This window comes from Callospermophilus lateralis, chromosome 17 (genome assembly GCF_048772815.1).
Source record: "Callospermophilus lateralis isolate mCalLat2 chromosome 17, mCalLat2.hap1, whole genome shotgun sequence".
Classification (NCBI taxonomy): Eukaryota; Metazoa; Chordata; class Mammalia; order Rodentia; family Sciuridae; genus Callospermophilus; species Callospermophilus lateralis.
In genome coordinates this window covers 16,283,255-16,303,478 of record NC_135321.1, presented here as the reverse complement: position 1 = coordinate 16,303,478, position 20,224 = coordinate 16,283,255, and the positions used below count along the sequence as shown (strand labels likewise).

Genomic DNA, 20,224 nt, shown 5'->3' with positions numbered 1-20,224 from the left:
AATTTTGGAAGAGTTATGGGCCATTGTTATTGATACATACATTGTGAGGCATATAGTTCTCAAATTGTTGAACCTTGGCATTCTCTAAACTGTACTCTTCTTTCCCAAATATAGTCTGTGTCATTTAATGACAGCAATATGTTCTGAGAAATGCTCTGTTAGGCCATGTAGGTCAATTACTGAATGTGGCCCCAGTACAGTTGATATATAGTAAACATAAGATGTATGAGACTGCTGTCAGCATAACAAGGCAATTGTACAGTGAACTTCTTTTAATGTAAGTAGAAGTTGTACACTCTACAATAACACTGATTAATTTAAAATATATAAACTAATAGCATAGTCACTTATTATCCTTTTCAAATATGTCCTATAGGTCATTGAATGTGCTATATTTTCATATGACAGGCTGCATAATATATTGTTTACACCCTAGACCCTCAAAGAAAGGTAGTGGTAAAGTCTCTTAAGCCCTAAGCTGGTTGTTTAGAGCAAGTCACACACCTGATTAAGCTAGCTGGTACTTTTAAGGCATTAGGTATAGGTATCTTACACACACACACACACACACACAGAAAAGCCTATTTTTATCAGAATCCACTCTTTAGCAAAGTCTCACAGTACACTGAGCTCACATATCCCTCAAATAGCCTCATGACAGACAGGAAGTATTTTTAAAAGAAGTTAGGAGAAGACAGTAGTAGCTTTACAGAGCTACTGCAGAAACAAATAATACAGTCCTGCTGGAGTTTCTTCTTTTCTCTGATCTTTTCCCTTACTTGCTCTGATAAGACTTCTTTATGTCTCTTTTTTAGGTATTTCTTTTGTTTTTACCTCTTCTGTTCTCAGCAAAACAGGACCTAATTTGATGGGGACTCAATTCTAAATATTATTTGTTTAATTTGCTCTGAAAGTCTAGTTGAATATTATTTTGTTGTAATTCCATAAAAGTATGGGGGGGCGCAGTGAAAGTACCAGGATTGAATTCAGGGACACTTGATCACTGAGTCACATTCCCAGCCCTAATTTGTATTTTATTTAGAGTCAGGATCACACTGAGTTGCTTAGCACCTCACATTTGCGGAGGATGGCTTTGAATTCGTGATCCTCCTACCTCGGCCTCCCAAGCCACTGGGATTATAGGCATGCACCACTGCTCCTGGCCATAAAAGTGTATTTTAATGTTAGTTACCATTGTATTTCTTTGCAGCTAACAAATGTCCTTTACTTGGTTCTCAAAAGTATTTGTAGGCTTAATTTCAGTTGTTTGTTCATATAGCCTCTTAAGTCCCTTCATGTGTTGATTTCCTACATAAAGCAATAGTACTAAAATGAAATTAGATTATGATAAAATCTTATTTGAAATGAAATGATACAATCTTAAAGCAAAAGTATATTAAAATGATATCATTTCCATAGGTTTTAATTTGTGTATCCTTTAAACCTACGATGCCCCCACCTTTTTTTTTTTTACAGCAAAGGACAAAGTTGCTCTTTTGATAGGAAATATGAATTACTGGGAGCACCCCAAACTTAAAGCTCCTTTGGTGGATGTGTATGAATTGACCAACTTACTAAGACAGCTAGATTTCAAAGTTGTTTCATTATTGGATCTTACTGAATATGAGATGCGTAATGCCGTGGATGAATTTTTACTGCTTCTAGACAAAGGAGTATATGGTAAGATATTTATAATCTCTTTATAATTATCTACTATTCTCATTGTACAAGTTAAGAATTGAAAATTAGGGTAAAGGTAAAATAAATACATTATTGAAGAGTTTTATTTTTCTTATAAAAAAAGATAAATTTGATCTTCATTCCATGTATAACTGATAACTTTTTAGCTCAATGTCTTTACTTTTATGTTTCTTATTTCATCAAAACAATATTGTTCTTATTAGACTTATTAGCAGTCTTTTGTGATTTTATTTTTTATTGATTATGAGAGCTACCATAGAGTAAAGCTTGGTGATCAAATAGGAAAAGATACTTTCGTATATGTAAAATAATAAATATGAAAGGTTGTACCAGAATATACATTGTGGGGGTTTTTTCCTTCTTTTTCCTAATCATTGTGGGGTATTTTGTAGTTTTTTAGTGAGAACCAGATTTTAATACGGAAATGTTGGTGAACAAGTTATATAATTTTTTTTTCTTTTTTTCTTTTTTGATGCTGGGGATTGAACCCATAGCCTCACATATGCTAGGCAAGTGCTCTGCCATTGTGCTATACCCCTGGCCTAGTCAGTTTAGAAATTAAAAATCCAGATAGCCAGGCATGATGGTGCCCACCTCTAAACTCAGCAACTTGGGATGAGGCAGGAGGATCACAAGTTTAAGACTAGCCTGGGCAACATAGCAAGACCCTGTGTCAGATTTTAAAAATAAAAATAATAAGGGCTAGGGATGTAGCTCAGTGGTAAAGTGCCCTTGGTCAATCCCCAGTACTGAGAGAGAGAGCCTATACAGATAGGAAGAAGAGAGCCTATACAGATATGATTCAAATGTTAATGGTTTTTCCCATTCTTTTACTTAAATATATTAAGACACTGCATGTCTGATAAAGAATTTTTAAAGCAACAGAATATGTTTTCAGTGGTAATTTGTCAATTTATTTCTTTTAATATGCGCAACCTCAAACATCAGTAGGCCAGCCGTTGAGCTCATCTGAACTATATTTCTGAAAATTGTGCTTACTATGACATTGTGCAGTAACATTTGACTGCCAGGAAAATAACACTTCCAGGGCTATCCTTAGGCATACAATCAATTAAAAAAAAAAAAAAGTTTCAATTTTACTTTTATATGTTTGAAGTAATTTTACTTTAATAATTTATGGATTTTGATTTTTTATTTATAATTAGATTGATTAATCAGGCAAGTTGGCAGAATTGCTCATAATTGTTAAAGTAGAATTTTTAATAGAACAAAAAGCATTTCTTTCAAGATTTAGCACACTGAGTATAAGAGATGAGGAAAAGTCTTAAAATCTTATTTAGGCCGGCATGGTGGCATACACCTGTAATCCCAGTGGCTTAGGAGGCTGAGGTAGGAGGATTGCAAGTTCAAAACCAGTTTCAGCAACTTAGTGAGGCCCTAAGCATGTTAGTGACACGATATCTCTAAACAAAATATTAAAAAGGGCTGGGGATGTGGCTCAGTGGTTAAGTACCAAAGGAAAAAAAAATCTTATTTAAATAACTTTCATTTTCTGAATAATGAGAATTACCACTGTGACACAGCTGAAGTTAACAAGGTAACTACTATTTGCAACTTCAGCTATTATGTTCATGTTGTAATAGTATAACTTTGCTAATGAGCATTATGGGATGATAACTGATGGGTGCAACCATCCATTTTTCTTATGAAAATAGGAAAGAATATACTGTACTAAGATGCCCTATTACTGACTTATACTTTCATTTTAGACTCAGGTGGATTGCTTAAGTATATTCATCTCAGTTTTTAAGGTACCTAAATGGCTTAAACAGGAAAAGTCTTCAAAACTTCTTTAGAAGCAATGAGATATAAGAAAAAATATTGGTAAATTTAGATTTCTGGGTTGGTAAACTATTGAGAGTGAAGGAATTCTCTGAAAAAGTATGTACTTGAGTATCTATTCTTATTTTTATTGACAGTGTCACCTTGCTTTTTAAGCCTTTTATTTGGCTAATCAAATCAAAACCTTTAATTGTCCCTGCTAAATAGAGAACCAGAAATATAAAAAGCTGGGGAAAGATTTCAGTTGAGGCCCCACTATAAAAACATCATCTTGGGGTACAGAGTAAAGAGACATGTTAGGGCAAAATGGTAGCTTAAGGAAGCTAGAACATTTTTAAATCCCACTGATTCATGTCTTAACAGGGTGGCTGCATTTTATTTTGAAGTATTGTGACTATCCAAAACATCAGACACATCTACATTAAATGTAAGTGTGTTAAAGGCCTGAGGGTTTAGGGCATTTCATAAATAAACCTTTCATTTTTGTTTGGACTGTGCCTTTGACTCTGATTGATATCCCCAGATGACTGGTAGTACCTGAGGGGTGGAGAGGAGGTGAAGGTAGAGTCATGGGGATTTCAGCTTGAACAACTTTAGGTTAGAAAAACATAGGGACTCAAGTATATGCCATTATTATTATTATGTTATTTATGGGCTTGTAAAATATAAGTTACAGTAGAACAGAAAATAAGTAATTCAAAACATATGAAACTTATGTTTACAAATGCCTTAAAAATAGAAATAATTGAATGATATTAGGTGTCCTTGAAGATAAGTAAGATAAAGATTTTTAGTTATACAGATAGCTAAGTATAAAGTAGCTGTTTGGCCTATTATCCATCCACCAAATGCTTTAGTATGTTCATCACTGGCTGCAGCTTATCTGTGCTTTTGTGGGGAAGAAATTAAAGTGTCTGGTCAAAAGATGGCAGAAGCCTTGTTCACTGAGGAAGAGTTTGTCATTCAGTTCATGGCAGCTCAGTGGTTAAGAAGGAGACCTCAGAGTAAACTAGCCCAGGCTCTGGCTTTTCTGCTTACAAGCAGTGTAACTAAGGTGGTTTACCTTTTCTAAGCCAACAGTGATCTCAAAAAATGATTAGTAATAAATTAATGGGATTGGTAAAGGAAAAGTAAGCAAATAATTACTTCCATGCCTGGCACCTTGAAGTGCTCAAAATATTGCAGCAATGACGACTTCCTGAAAATTTATTAAAGAAATTAATTCAACCTTTATTTTTAGGTTGAAGATTTAGACTAGGCAGCATTCTGCTTTGGGCCTCCATTAGGTTTCTAAGGAGGTGGGGGGAGAGGAGTTTATAAAGTAGTAAAATGGTGAGAAACTGGTATACTAACATTTTATACTTTATATTTCCTGAGAATAATGTTAAGTAAAAAGTCAGCAGTAAATAATACAGTATAATACAGCACAGTGATAAACTGGCCTACATTCAAATTCTGATTCTATCACTTAGTGGTTTGAATTCAGGTAAGCTTATAAACTTATTATTGTCTGTTTTCACATCTGTAAAGGGGTAATGATAATATAATATTATATACCTTGTCCTGAGGATTATATGAGGTCACATAACTGAAGTGCTGTCCTGGAGCCAGACCTGGCACAGCAAGTTCTCTTGAGTCTCCCAGAGGTGGGGTTGACCTCATCAGAGCACTGTGCTAGGTGGAGCGCAGATCCTCTCTGGAGGGAGAGTTTTCTAGAGAAGTGAATATCTCCTCTGTGGTCAGAAATAAATAGCTTTGGCAAATTTTATTCTTGAAAATCATATTCCAGAGAAATAAATACCTTAAAGATCTATTGTGCAGAATTATATCTCTGACTATGTTAGGTTCTTTGATATTTTATAGACATCTATATTGTCTTCTGTCCTTGAGTAATGGGTTAGTTTATAATTACTGGAGATGGAATTTTTAAAATAAATCTCAACTGCTTTACATAAAAACACTTAATATAATTTGGTTGCAGGCTTTAATAGAAAATGTTTATACTTTTCATGAATCTTCTTGGGAAGAAGACGTATTTTGGTTTAAGTACCTTGATTTCAGCAGTTACAAGGCTGAGCATATGACTGACATAGTAGAACCATACCTAGCTTTCCCCTAGATGAATGGAAACAAACCTTCCCTCTCTTCCCTCCCTAATTTGCTTCTTCTCCCAGACCAAATCTTACTAAAGCTATGCATGTTCAATGATATGATGTGGGTAGCACCCAGGCTTTCTGGTTGATGCTCTCTAATATCCATAGTTAGAATAGCACCACTTCTACTTAAATCAGACCCTTTATAAAAGGGCTCTATATCTGATTCTGTCTTGATCAGTTTGATATAATGCAGTTCAGTAAGTACTTACTGAATTCCTAGCATAGCCACAGTCCAGATAAGAAATGTGCTACTGCTGAGAGCAATATAGAGAATAAAAAACAAGATCTATTCTCCCAAGAAAATTATAGTTCCTTAATATAATGGGACAAAGCACTGTCTGTGGAGTCTATTCACCTATCAGTTGTATGACTTTAAGCAAATCATTTAATCTTTTTAATTTTCTCATCTATGTAGGTAAGAATAATTTATAGATTGTGTTATATGTATTAAAATTAGATTGTATGAAAGTACATGTCACTATGATCATTTTCTATCAGAAAAAATGAAGTGTTTGTACAACTGTACAATGTTAGTCAAAGCCAGTGATTGTTAAAAAGTACTGCCACCACTTTTCAAAGCAGGGAGAGATTGCAGTATGTTAGAAAGATATAAGCAAATGATAACTTGCCCAGGAGTCTAAACTTGAGATGCTCTTTGAGGATGGGTTAAAATATAGGGCAATCAAAGAATAAAAGTCATGAAGATGTAAAATAAGCAGTGAAGTCACTGATGGGGAAATAGAGTCATATTTTGAATACTTAGTATCAATTTTACTTTTAAAATGTATAATTTAGTGGGTCAGACTGTCCCCAAAGTTGTGCACTGGTGATCACCAACTCTCTACTTTCTTTAACCCAAAAAGAAACCCATTAGTAGTCAGTACTTTTCCTCCATACCCTACCTTTTTCTATCTTTATGGACTTGCCTATTCTGAACATTTCATATAAATGCAAATTTAATATATAGTCTTTTATGTCTGCCTTCTTTTACTTAGTGTAAAATTTTTAAGTTTCATCCATATTGTAGCCTGTATCAGACTCTATTATTTTAGGGCTGAATAATATTTCATTATATGAATATACCACATTTTTCCTGTCTGTTCATCAGCAGGTAGGTATTTGGATTGTTTTCACTTTCTGGATATTATGAATAATGCTGCTGTAAGTATTTGGGTCCACATTTTTAAGTGGACTTAAGTTTTCAGTTCTCTTGGGTATGTACCTAGGAGTGGAATTGCTGGGTCATATGGTAATTTTTTGTTTACCTTTTTGAAGAATTGTTAAACTTTCTAAACTTCTTACACCATGTTATATTCCCTCCAGAAGTAATTGGATCTCGATTTCTCTACATCTTTACTTGCACTTTTTATTGTCTTTTTACTATAGATAACCTAGTAAGTGTGAAGTGATATCTTATTGTGGTTTTGATTTGCATTTTCCTAGTGGCTCATGATGTTGAACATTGCTTGCCTGTTCATCTTTTATATATTTCCTAAGCTCCTTCCTTGTGCCAGGAATAAACAGATGAATTTAAGACTTCTGTGCACTGAAGGAAATCTTCACCTTTTGTGATAAATGAGCCAGGAAAACAGTCCTACACCCTTTTCTTTATACAACCTGAGATAAAACCGCAATTCATATTATAAATATATTCTTGTATGAATTAGAATACACTTCATACTGCATCTTGATGTCTTAAATGCAGAATTTAAGAAAAGACTGTTGCCTCAATAATTTAAAATGGAAGTTAACATTGACTGAATTTATATTGGGTGTTTCTTAGAGTTAACATCTATCTCTTTTCTCCCTGCCCCTCTCTCCAGGGTTATTATATTATGCAGGACATGGTTATGAAAACTTTGGAAACAGCTTTATGGTCCCTGTAGATGCTCCAAATCCATATAGGTCTGAAAATTGCCTGTGTGTACAAAATATACTGAAATTGATGCAAGAAAAAGAAACTGGACTCAATGTATTCTTGTTGGATATGTGTAGGAAAAGGTAAAATTTTAATGTTTATTAAATTACTTTTGTTGTTAAATATCAACCTTGATAAATTAAACCTAAGGCAAACTTGTAAGAAGTCAAGAACAATTTGAATTTTTGAATTTCTGATTATAAATTGAAACTGAAAGAGAAAAACTAGAAAAAAATTCCTTGTTTCTCTATGTATATCAAATTATTTTTATTCTATTCCTGTTTGTCAAAGAATAAAAGTGAAGAACTAAAAGGCATGGTTATCACACTACAAAGAGTTAACTCTCCAGAATGCCTGAACATGTTTCTGACAGTCACTACAGTTATTCCTTCAGGAATTAAAACAAAACCATTCCCCTAGAGTTGGGACACGTCACTAGTTAGCCCTGGATCTGCAAATATTGAAAGGATAGCTGAAGCAAATGTTTAAAGGTTTGGATCCCATTTGCCTGCCACTGCATTGCTAAGGAACAGAACCAATGATTATTGGATATACTGCTTTTCACTTTCTCAGCATTTACCAATCAAACCCAATGCCCAAGTTTAAATGTACCTCCAGTTTTAAAGCTAACAGAAGATGTGACTGTTTGCTTTTTTGTGTGTGTAGGAGCCTGAGATTATTTTTGGTAAATAAATTGCTGACTAGATGAAGCAATTTGGAACCTGCAATTTTAAATAATTTATACTAAAATTATATTGTATTTTTCATTATATTATTTATATTCTTTAAAGAATACTGTTCAACTTTTCATATCTGTCCTTCTCTCCTTTCTTCCTTTTAAATAGAAATGATTATGATGACACCATTCCAATCTTGGATGCACTAAAAGTCACTGCCAATATTGTGTTTGGATATGCCACGTAAGAAAATTTTATGCTTATGTTGAGATTCCTTTATTTATTTTTTGATGTTTTCTTTTGATTGGAGATTAGAGGCCTAGATGCATAGATATCTAGACATAAATTTGCCTCCTTGATGTTCTTGGTGCAAAGTTTTAAATACTTGACATCAGTACCTAATGTCTTGGTATCTTATTACTAAGCACCAATGCATTTAGATCCTGCTTAAAGATAACTCTTTAATTAGGGATGTCATTGTAGGGGAGGAGGAGAGAGAATGAAGCTCATCACTGTATATGGATACTCCAGGTAGCAAGTATTTGCTTCTTTAAAAACTTCTTTCTTTATTTTCTTATTCAGTGGATATTGACAAAGTATAGTTTTATGTATTTATGGAATACAAAGTAGAGTGATGGATCAAACAAATTAATGTATTCATCACCTCAAGATATTTACTGTCTAATAGCATTTTGTCCTTTGACCAGCAACTCCCACTCCCCCTACTTGCCAGTCTCCAGGAATCACCATTCTGCCTTCTGCTTCTCTGTGTTTGATTTGATTAGCCTCCTCATGTAAAAAGAATGTGGCTTTTGGCTTTCTGTGCCTGGTTTATTTCACTTCTTTCTCTTGGTATTTTTAAGGTGTCAAGGAGCAGAAGCTTTTGAAATCCAGCATTCTGGATTGGCAAATGGAATCTTCATGAAATTTTTAAAAGATAGATTATTAGAAGATAAAAAAATTACTGTGTTACTGGATGAAGTTGCAGAAGGTAAAATTTAAAGAAAGAAATCAACTCAGAAAAAGGAGTGGGAGATAAACCTACTCAGGGTTCCCTGTTTGGTGATTATTTTATTCTTACTAGTACCATGTGGCTTTGGAATTGACATTTATTTTATAAAACAATTTTTAAATGTAATGTTCATCAGAGCTCCTGCTATTTAATTCCTTTCTTCTCTCCGTGCAGTCTTAGCTTCATGGCATTTGTGCAGTATCACTTAGCTGACAGGGCTGACATCAGACACAGTGAAAAAGTAATCCTCAGAACTATACCTTGTTTTTGTGCCTGGTGCCTTGATGCTGCCCACTGTACTTGCCTGAAAGAAAGGGGGGAAAAAAGGCCAGTGAACAGTCTCTTCTGGGATTAGAGAGAGAATCTTACAGAAATTTTGACACTCTGATAGAAAAAGCCAAGTTCATTCTTTAATTGGTGAACTTAGTATTTTTGAAGCCTGCTGTAAAGGCTTGATCCTAGAGGTCTAATGTTGTGTCTTCTATATCCTCTTGTCCCCTGCCCTGCCTTCTAGTACAGTGCTTGCTGTCTGTACTCATGTCAGGTCTGAATAAGTATATGTTACATCAGTAGATTACAGTGTTGTGGAAATGTCCTTTTATGATCCAGACCAAAAATAAGGTAATGCTAGTGCAAACTAGCACTCCCTAAAAATGAGTTTCATGGATGTTCCTGAGATAACAGTTTGAGTGTAAGTTATTTCACTAGCAACTGTCAGTCACATTTATTTTCATGTTTTTGTCAATGTAGATATTTTAGTTATACCCCATGACTTAACCACTCTCTTACTTAATGTAGCCTGCCAGGGCTTTGGGTTTTCTCCCCACCCTCCTGCTTTTTTCCAAAGAAGTTCTGCTTTTAATTCATTTACACATTGAGCTTCCCTATAAGTGTCAATTGAAGAAAAGGTTCTTCTGCTTAAAACAAACAAAAAAAAAAGTAAAATATTTGGATTATATTAGTTATTTTTATACTGAGATCCATTAAGGTGCTTCAGAGCCTCTAAAGTGTTTTTAGTCTAATTTCATTTTTAAAGTAGATTTTAAGCTCGGTGTACTATTTGGAAGGCTGAAGCAGGGAGGATCACAAACCAGCTTGGACAAAAGGGGCTAGAGATGTAGCTCAGAGTCAGAATATTCTTGGGTTCAATCCCTAGTATCATGAATGAGTGAATATTTCAACTATTTTAAAACAACAGAAAGCACCAGACTGGAGTTGTGGCTTAGTGGTAGAGTGTTCGCCTAGCACAAATGAGACACTGGGTTTAATAAATAAATAAAAGTTTATTTTTTTAGGTATTAACTTTAATTTTTTTTAATTTTATATATGACAGCAGAATGCATTACAATTCTTATTATATAGAGCACAATTTTTTATGTCTCTAGTTGTATACATAGTACATTCACATCAATTCGTGTCTTCATACCTGTACTTTGGATAATAATGATCATCACATTCCACCATCATTAATTACCCCATGCCCCCTCCCTTCCCCTCCCACCTCTCTGTCCTTTCTAGAGTTCATCTATTCCTCCCATGCTCCCTCTCCCTGTCCCACTATGAATCAGCCTCCTTATATCAAAGAAAACATTGGACATTTGGTTTTTTGGGTTTGACTAACTTCACTTAGCATTATCTTCTCTAACTCCATCCATTTACCTGCAAATGTCATGATTTTATTCTCTTTTATTGCTGAGTAATATTCCATTGTGTATATATGCCACATTTTTTTTTCCATTCATCTACTGAAGGCCATCTAGGTTGTTTCCACAGTTTAGCTATTGTGAATTGAATTACTATTGTGTTACTATAAACATTGATATGGCTGTGTTCCTATAGTATGCTGTTTTTAAGTCCTTTGGGTATAGACCGATGAGAGGGATAGCTGGGTGGGTCAAATGGTGGGTCCATTCCCAAATTTCCAAGAAATCTCCATACTGCTTTTCATATTGATTGAGCCGATTTGCAGTCCCACTAGCAGTGTATGAGTGTACCTTTTTCCCCACATCCTCACCAACACTTATTGTTGTTTGTATGCATAATAGCTGCCATTCTGACTGGAGTGAGATGAAATCTTAGAGTGTTTTTGATTTGCATTTCTCTATTGCTAGTGATGATGAACATTTTTTCATGTATCTGTTGATTGTACATCATCTTCTGAGAAGTGTCTCTTCAGGTTCTTGGCCCACTTATTGATTGGGTTATTTGTTTTTTTGGTGTTTAGCTTTTTGAGTTCTTTATATATCCTAGTGATTAGTGCTCTATCTGCTGTGTGAGGGGTAAAGATTTGCTCCCAAGATGTAGGCTCTCTATTCACCTCACAGATTGTTTCTTTTGCTGAGAAGAAGCTTTTTAGTTAGAGTCCATCCCATTTATTGATTCTTGATTTTAATTTGTGTGTCATGGGAGTCTTATTAAGGAAGTTGGGGCCTAATCCCACATGATGGAGATTAGAGCCTCCTTTTTCTTCTATTAGACACAGGGTCTCTGGTTGTATTCCTAAGTCCTTGATCCATTTTGAGTTGAGTTTTGTGCATGGTGAGAGATAGGAGTTTAATTTCATTTTGTTGCATATGGATTTCCAATTTCCCAGCACCATTTGTTGAAGAGGCTCTTTTCTCCAATGCATGTTCTTGGCACCTTTGTCTAATATAAAATAATATTGTAGTTTTGTGGGTTAGTCTCTGTGTCCTCTATTCTGTACCATTGGTCTACCAGTCTATTTTGGTGCCAATACCATGTGTTTTCGTTACTGTTGCTCTGTAGCATAGTTTAAGGTGTGGTATAATGATGCCACCTACTTCACTCTTCTTGCTAAGGTTTGCTTTACTATTCTGGGTCTCTATTTTTCCAGATGAATTTCATGATTGCTTTTTCTGTTTCTATAAGGAATGTCATTGGAATTTTGATCAGAATTGCATTAAATCTGTATAGTGCTTTTGGAAGTATGTCATTTTGATAAAATTAATTCTGCCTATCCAAGATTCCCAAGTCTTTTTTTTTGTAGTTGTTTTTGTTTTTGTTTTGTTGTTGTTGTTGTTGTTGTTTGAAGCTATTGAGAATGGGGTAGTTTTCCTCATTTCCTTTTCTGAGGATTTGTCACTGATATACTGAAACACCTTTGATTTATGAGTGTGATTTTATATTCTGCTACTTTGCTGAATTCATTTACTAGTTCTAGGAGTTTTCTGGTGGAACTTTAGGGCCTTCCAGGTATAGAATCATATCATCAGCCAATAGTGCCATTTTGAGTTCTTCTTTTCCTATGTGTGTCCCTTTAATTTCTTTCATCTAATTGCTCTGGCCAGTGTTTCAAGAACTATGTTAAATAGAAGTGGTGAGATAGGGTATCCCTGTCTTGTTCCAGTTTAAATAAAGTTATTTTTTAAAGTATTAAAAAAAAAAAGTTCCACACTTACCCATATAGGATTACTTACCAAGTTGCCATGACAACAGATGGCCTCTTGGTATGTTATGTGATTATTTTTTAATTTCTTATAAACTTCTTAGGAAAGTTATTTGCTTTTTGCTGATCTTTTTTAGATCTACCATGTCTCCTTAATTAAAATTGCCAATTTCAGCTATGTACAAGTAAAACAAAATGTGAAATAAATTGCTCACTGTAATAGTTGTAGCTCCAGAATATAATTTTTTGTACTATTCAGTACAGCCTATTCAATTGATTGAAATGGCAAAATGAATACTCACTAGTCTAGTTCATCAGTTTGGCTTTCAGATATCTGAAAATGATGTTCATATTTAAACTCTAAGACCTGCTAGAAATAAACACTTATTTAGACAGGCACAGTGGCACAAGCCTATAATCCCAGTGACTTAGGAGACTGAGACAGGACAATCCCAAATTCGGGGACAGCCTGGGCAACTTTGCAAGATCCTGACTAAAAATAGAATAAAACAGGCTGGGGATGTAGCTTAGTAGTAGAGGACTTGCCTGGTATGTAGATTTGATCTCAGCACTACAGAAACAAAACAAAAAAGCTTATTTAATTAGTAGTACCCACAAACTTACTTCTGAGGTATGTATTGTGAACCGATGCACAACCTGAATCTAGGACATTTACAGAAATCTACATCTAATTATTCCTCTATCTGTTCCCTGCCACCTTCCATGATAATAATCATTTCTAAATACCACCATTTATCATTTCTTTAGTTTGTTTCTTTTTTCTTTTTTTTTTTGGGGGGGGGTGGGCGGTGTGTGAATTTTTCTTGTAGTGCTAGGGATGGAACCCAGGGTCTCATGCATGCCAGGCAAACATCTCTACTACTGAGCCACATCCCAGCCCTCAGTTTCTTTCTTACATAGTTTTATTGAGTTTCTATATGTTCTTCGAGGGATAGTGGTTCATGCCCGTAATCCCAGCAGCTCAGGAGGCTGAGGCAGGAGGATTGCAAGTTTAAGGCCAGCCTCAGCAACTTAGTGAGACCCTGACTCAAAATAAAAAATAAAAAGGACAAGGAATGTGGCTCAGTGGTTAAGTCCCCTGGGTTCAGTCCTACCAAGAAAGGGGCAAAAAAGAATTTCCATATGTCCCCCAAAATTAAGTATATTTTTGTTTTAGGTTGTGTTTAACTTTATAGAAAGATATTACACAATATGTAGTCTCTCAGGACTTGACTAAAAGTTTTTTCAATTAATATTATATTGCCAAGATTGGTATTATTACATAACTATAGTTCATTCATTGTGACTTCTGTGTAAAAATTCCACTATTAAAAACATATTAAGTTTTCTTTCTACCTACTCTCCTGTTGATGGGCATTTGAGTTACTTCTGCATTTTCCTACTGGGAATAGTGCTGCTGTAACATTCTTGTATATGTCTCCTAGGGGGTGCCTACAAGAGTTTCTTTGGGATATAAATTTAAGATTTAGAATTACTGGGTCATAGTGTAAGCCAATATAGACATAAAATTATCATGACTGCTTTTTTAGAAAAATACTTTCAGCTCTTAGAAACTGGTCCAGTATTTTTGTTTTTGCTTACTGCTACATCACTGGCACCTTAATCGATGTCTGAGTAAGTGCTCAGTAAACATTTTTTGAGTCAGTGGATCATTTTGAGAATATAATCTGATTTATAAGAGAGTTCTTGGCTAAATGTTATAAACATAACAAAAGAATTGCTGGCTTTAAAAATACTACTTACTTTCTTATTTTTTTAGATATGGGTAAATGTCACCTTACCAAAGGCAAACAAGCTCTAGAGATTCGAAGCAGTTTGTCTGAGAAGAGAGCACTCACCGATCCAATTCAGGGCACAGCTCATTCTGCAGAATCTCTAGTGCGCAATCTACAGTGGGCCAAGGCTCATGGTATGGTATATTTCTTGTGAAATCTTTCTATCATAAACTTACTTTAAATTGTTAAGGTTTTTTTTATTCTGATTAAGTAGATTTCCTCCCAATTTTATAGTGAAAATTTTTGGCTTAGTGGGCAAATTCAAATGTTTAAATTATAGATATTATACCAATTTATATAATGTTAAAGATTTCAAAAATTTTAGCCCATTGTTTTTTCCATTGGTAAAATTTAACTGAGTATGTTTTATTTTTGTGTTTTTTAAATGAGTTAATTTTTTTATTTGTGTAGTATGTAGTCTTTAGCTTGTCTTATACTGTGACTACTGAAATGTGTAGCTGTCTAGTCAGGTCTGGGTTCTGACCTGGTTTCTACCACCTGGTAAACATGTTATCTATAACATGAGAGTGAAATCCTACTAGATAGGATTGCTGTGATTGAAAGACATGCGTGGCCCATGAATATTACTGCCATTCTCTCTGTGACACTTTATTGGTTTGGGGTTATAAAAGGGAAAAGGTGAGATAAAAATCCTATCTGTAGCCTAAATTACATTTTGGCAATTTTTTTGCAGTTTACCTTTTATGATTTAGTGAAATAAGTTTGAATTACTGACTGTAATAAAGATTTTAGATTTTTCCCTTGAGTTCCAAATATCTATTCTGTGAATCTCTTGCTAGAAATAATTGAAAAATAATTACATTTATTGAATGCCTATAAAGCATATTTCTTTTTATAATAGATTTAGCAAATTAACATATTAGAGCACATTAAAGGGTAAAGTGCTGTAAACATATTATCTTGGCATTCCAGATAATTGCATAGTAATTAAAATTGAATGTCTTTTCTGTAAATAAGTATGAACAACACAAAGTGACAGTGGTAAAGATCAATAGGAAACAAAACCTTCTATAAAATAAGACTAAAAAGTCAGGTAGAAGGTATTTGTAACAAATTTAATAAGTAGATAGCTTTTTTGGTTTTTTGGGTTTTTTAATAGCATAAAATGGTAAGAGAAGGTAGTGCAGTGGTCCACATCTGTAATCCCAGCAGCCGAGGGAATAGAATCCCAAGTTCAAGGCCAGCCTAGGCAACTTAGCAAGACCCTGTCTTCAGATAAAAGTGAAAAATGCTTACTGGTAGAGCATTGCCTAACATTCATGAGACCCTGGATTTCATTCCTGCACCAGTAAAAATTATTGTCATGAAGATTGAGACATCAGTGAAAATATATCTATAATTGTGCATATACTCTTGATTACCACTAAGTAAAGTATATATGCAGATGAGCAAGAATTATAATAAAAGATTTGATATGTTTAGCCAGCAAAAATATGTGTTTAACATTTTTTATGTGTTATATAACATTTTTAAGCAAAAGAAAAGTCTCTAATTGTATTTTATCCTATACAGAATACTAGCTATTTTATCAGAAAATTTACCAAGCACTCTTTGTAAGTTGTCCCTATTGTTCTTTTTCAGAACTTCCAGAAAGTATGTGTCTTAAATTTCAATGTGGTGTTCAGATTCAATTAGGATTTGCAGCTGAGTTTTCCAACGTCATGATAATCTATACAAGTATAGTCCACAAACCACCTGAGATAATAATGTGTGATGCATATGTTACTGATTTCCCACTTGTAAGTATCTCCTTTTTTATTTTTATTTTTTATTTAAAATCAGTGATATTAGCTGGGCTTGGTGATACTTACCTATAATCCCAGCAATTCAAAAGGCTGAGGCAGGAGGCTAGTATGATCACAAGTTCAAGAACATCCTTGGCAGCTTAGCAAGATGAGACATTGTTTCAAAAAATAAAAAAGGGCTTGGGATGTGTGTCTGTGGTGGAGTACCCCTGATTTCAAATCCCAGTTCTGGGAAGAAAAATAAAAGGGGTATTGTGATGTTAAAGAACTGAACTTTTGAGCTGGAGATGTAGCTCAGTGGTAGAGCACTTGCCTAGCACATGTGAGGAGGCCTTAGGTTCAGTACTCAGCGCGCGCACGCACGCACACACACACACACACACACACACCAAAAAAAAAAAAAAACTTCTAAACTTTTTAAAACTTAGAAGTTGATGGTAAATATAAGGGAAATATATTTATATAAGTGTTACTTCTTTGTAGTTTGATCATGATATTTATTATTTTTGCCAAAATACCTTAAGTTTGCCTAATTTTAAAATGTCTAAAGTTTACTCAGGAAGGATGCCTTTTTCAGACCTTAAATAGGATGTCAAATGTAGAAGAACAAAATATTTTATTTATACATACACGTACATATATAGAGTGGGAGGATTTTCTTTTAAAAAACTATTGTTTCCATTGTGTTATTATAACACATAAAACTTACTTGTAAAGTTATGGTCATATATTGGAAGAATAGAAATCTAATTCTGTTCTTTCCAAACATTTATTTCTAGTATTTATTTTTTATTGATCAAAAGAATCTAATAAATAGTACCCCTCTTTCTACATAGGTATGACAAACTGAGAAGTAAGCAAGGACTAAGAGAAACAAGTCCAAAATGTCACTTTTATTATTTATAGAGACTTCATGGAACCCATTGCTTTCAACCGGCCTCCAGTGATAGCAACACTGCTTAGATTAGGCCACCCAGTGTTGCTGGGGCGTCCCTCCAGAAAAGCAGAAGGGCAATATCCTTCACCAGTGGTTGACTCTAAAAAAAATAAAAGGGCTGACTTTAGCTTATTCATTTATTCTTCTTAAATATTCTAAACATATGATCATAACGAGAAAGAATTCAGGAGCTAATTACTAATTGGGTTTTCTCTACTGAAAAAGAAACTTGAGTAGGATAATAAGTATTTCAAAGAGTAGTAAAGTTAGCACTACCCTTTCAGAGCTAACTTTACTTTTTAAATATATTAGTACAGAATTTACAATTCTATTGTAATCATAGAATGTGGTTTTCATTGCTTCTTTAATCCTGGGCAAGGAATCACTACTTATGTCAAATTCATGAGAGCAATACCTGTCAAGATGTTCTACCGTAGACAGTGTGTGACTGATTGATTTCATCAATAACATTCATTGATTTTTTTCCCCCCTGCAGGACCTGGATATTGATCCAAAAGATGCAAATAAAGGAACTCCTGAAGAAACTGGCAGCTATTTAGTATCAAAGGATCTTCCCAAGCATTGTCTGTATACAAGACTCAGTTCACTGCAAAAATTAAAGGTTACTACTTTTCCTAATTATAGCTACTAATGAAAAATTATTTGAAACTGAAAAGTCTGTTGGCAAAATCCATACATATGCTGCTTTATTGGTTATTAAATTGAAGTTGAGATAACCGATCTACAGTGGGTCCTCTCAGTGTCCTTATATTTCTAACACTGGTAGTGGCTTGAGGACTTTTGTGTGAGAGTATATGTGTTTATCATCCATACTCCTGAGAAGTTAGGAAAATACAGCATATTCTACTTTTAAATATCTTAGCATTTTTTAATCATTTCCTTGTTCTATGACTTTCCACAGAATATACAGCAAATTAGTATGGAATTTCTCTTTAATCTTTTTTTAAATTTCTAGTTGATTTGCTAATGAGAAGCTAGCTCTACATGGTTAAACTTTCTAATAAAGTCATATCCTTAGAAAATTTGAGTTTTTAACTTATTCATAGCCGCATAACTATGTATTAGCTAAAGTCATCTCTTAAAGGTTTAGCCCATTATCTTGTTCAGTTAAGTATTGAAGGAAGGAAAAGAAGATGGCTAATGGCCAGCCTTTTTTGATTTAGGGGAGAGGGAGAGGATGCCTTGAGAATTGGAACCTGGGATAGAGGGCTGAATGGCTTTTTGTTGTATGTATGGGAATTATATCTTAAGATTGATATTTTTAACACTGATAAAATGGTAAACCTCATTTCTTTTCCTTTTCAGGAACATCTAATCTTCACAGTATGTTTGTCTTATCAGTACTCAGGACTGGAAGACACTGTGGAGGAGAAGCAGGAAGTGAACGTCGGGAAGCCTCTCATCGCTAAATTAGACATGCACCGAAGTCTAGGAAGAAAGACTTGCCTTCCTACACGTCTTATGTCTGATGGGCCTTACCATAGCTCCACATCCACCTTGGGGGGAGCAGGGCACTATCATTCATCTCAGGACTCATTCCATGGTGTCTACCATTCACATCTTAGTAATTCAAACAGTGTTATGCCATCAGACAGGTGTCATTGCAGCCGGACTCCTAATGCATTTATTTCAAATTATCATACCCATCATTACTCCTGCCACTTCAGTAGAAGTAATGTGCCAGTCGAGACAACTGATGAAATACCATTCAGTTTCTCTGATAGGCTCATGATTTCTGAAAAGTGACCTTCTTATTAGATGCCTCACATGAAATAGTGCTTTTTAAAAAGTGAGCATTGTGAAAAGGCAAATATAATATATATATATATATACAAAGAAAATAAGCAACAACTGTTTCATAGCAGGCTTAGGACTTTATGAGTTGTTGGAATTATATTATTTAACCACAGACTTCCTCTTGCTCTTTTTTCTCTTTTAAGACTTTGTGAAAGTGGTTGGTTGGTTCTGTAAGAATGACATGTGGGTGTGAGTGTGGGTGTGTGTGTGTATGTACATGTACATAACAAAAATCTTTTCATTTTGATCACTCTGAGTTAGTAGCAATGGGAATGGCATTGTTGTAGAATAAGTCATTGTATATTTTACACCAGAAGGAATCCTGTTGATCATCAGGCTTAACCTAGTTTTATCAGTGGGAGAAAAAGATTAAAGTCTCTTGTGTAAGTTGGAGCTGACATCAGAACTGAGACTCCAGAATTCTGTTCCCATGTTTTCTCTACTCCTGCCTTCCTGACAGATTCTGAGACAACTGTTACTTTTGTAGATAGGTTGAAAGACAGGTAGGTAGGTACACATACCTGTATATTATCTTGGGCAATGTATAAACTTCAGTTAATAATCATAGGACCTTGCTGCAAGTGTAAGTTAAGATTGTTTGTAAATAAATCTTATGTAGAAAGGACTGAAATTTCTTGTTCATAATTTCACAAAACCACGAGAGGTGATGAAATGTTTATCTGTGTTGAAGCTAGACAGCAGAATTAAGAATAGAGATGTAATTTTGGTAGATGTTTATCTGAATCTTCCAAACGTTGATGACATATATTTTCCTCTTGAATTTTTTTTTTTGGGGGGGGGTGCTGGGGATTGAATCCAGGTATGCTTAACCACTGAGCCACATCTCAGCCCTTTTTATATTTTGAGACAGGATAAGGATCTCACTAAGTTGCTTAGGGCCTCAATAAGTTGCCGAGGCTGTCTTTGAACTCATGATCCTCCTGCCTTAGCCTCCCAAGCTGCTGGGATTACAGGCATACACCACTGTGCCTAGTTTCCTTCTTGAACTTAACTGGACTTAAGAGATGATATTCTTATCACTTGTGATTCTGCCTAAAAGCTGGATTGAAATGCAGCTAGAAATAACAAGAGAAAATAGAGAATTAGTAATTTAAAATGGGCTTAAGAGATAATATCCTTATCATTTTGTGTCCTACATAAAAGCAGGTTTAAAAGAAAATTGGCAATAACAAGGAAAGAGATTTAGTAATTTTAAAAGTCACACAGAGACAAT

The 20,224-nt window shown here is 34.6% G+C and overlaps 1 protein-coding gene across 3 annotated transcripts in view; it reads left to right on the top strand.

The window, feature by feature from the left end:
- Positions 1 to 19,615, top strand: part of Malt1 (MALT1 paracaspase) — a 55,486-nt gene extending 35,871 nt beyond the window's left edge. For all 3 annotated transcript variants that reach the window (XM_076836577.2, XM_076836576.2, XM_076836579.2), the window contains 8 exons: positions 1,477 to 1,680; positions 7,484 to 7,661; positions 8,424 to 8,498; positions 9,119 to 9,246; positions 14,454 to 14,603; positions 16,072 to 16,229; positions 17,669 to 17,794; positions 18,499 to 19,615. In XM_076836577.2, coding sequence (XP_076692692.1) covers positions 1,477 to 1,680; positions 7,484 to 7,661; positions 8,424 to 8,498; positions 9,119 to 9,246; positions 14,454 to 14,603; positions 16,072 to 16,229; positions 17,669 to 17,794; positions 18,499 to 18,939 — 1,460 coding nt within the window. In that variant the 3' untranslated portion in view covers positions 18,940 to 19,615. The remainder of the gene's footprint in view (positions 1 to 1,476; positions 1,681 to 7,483; positions 7,662 to 8,423; positions 8,499 to 9,118; positions 9,247 to 14,453; positions 14,604 to 16,071; positions 16,230 to 17,668; positions 17,795 to 18,498) is intronic.
- The last annotated feature ends 609 nt before the right edge of the window (positions 19,616 to 20,224 follow it).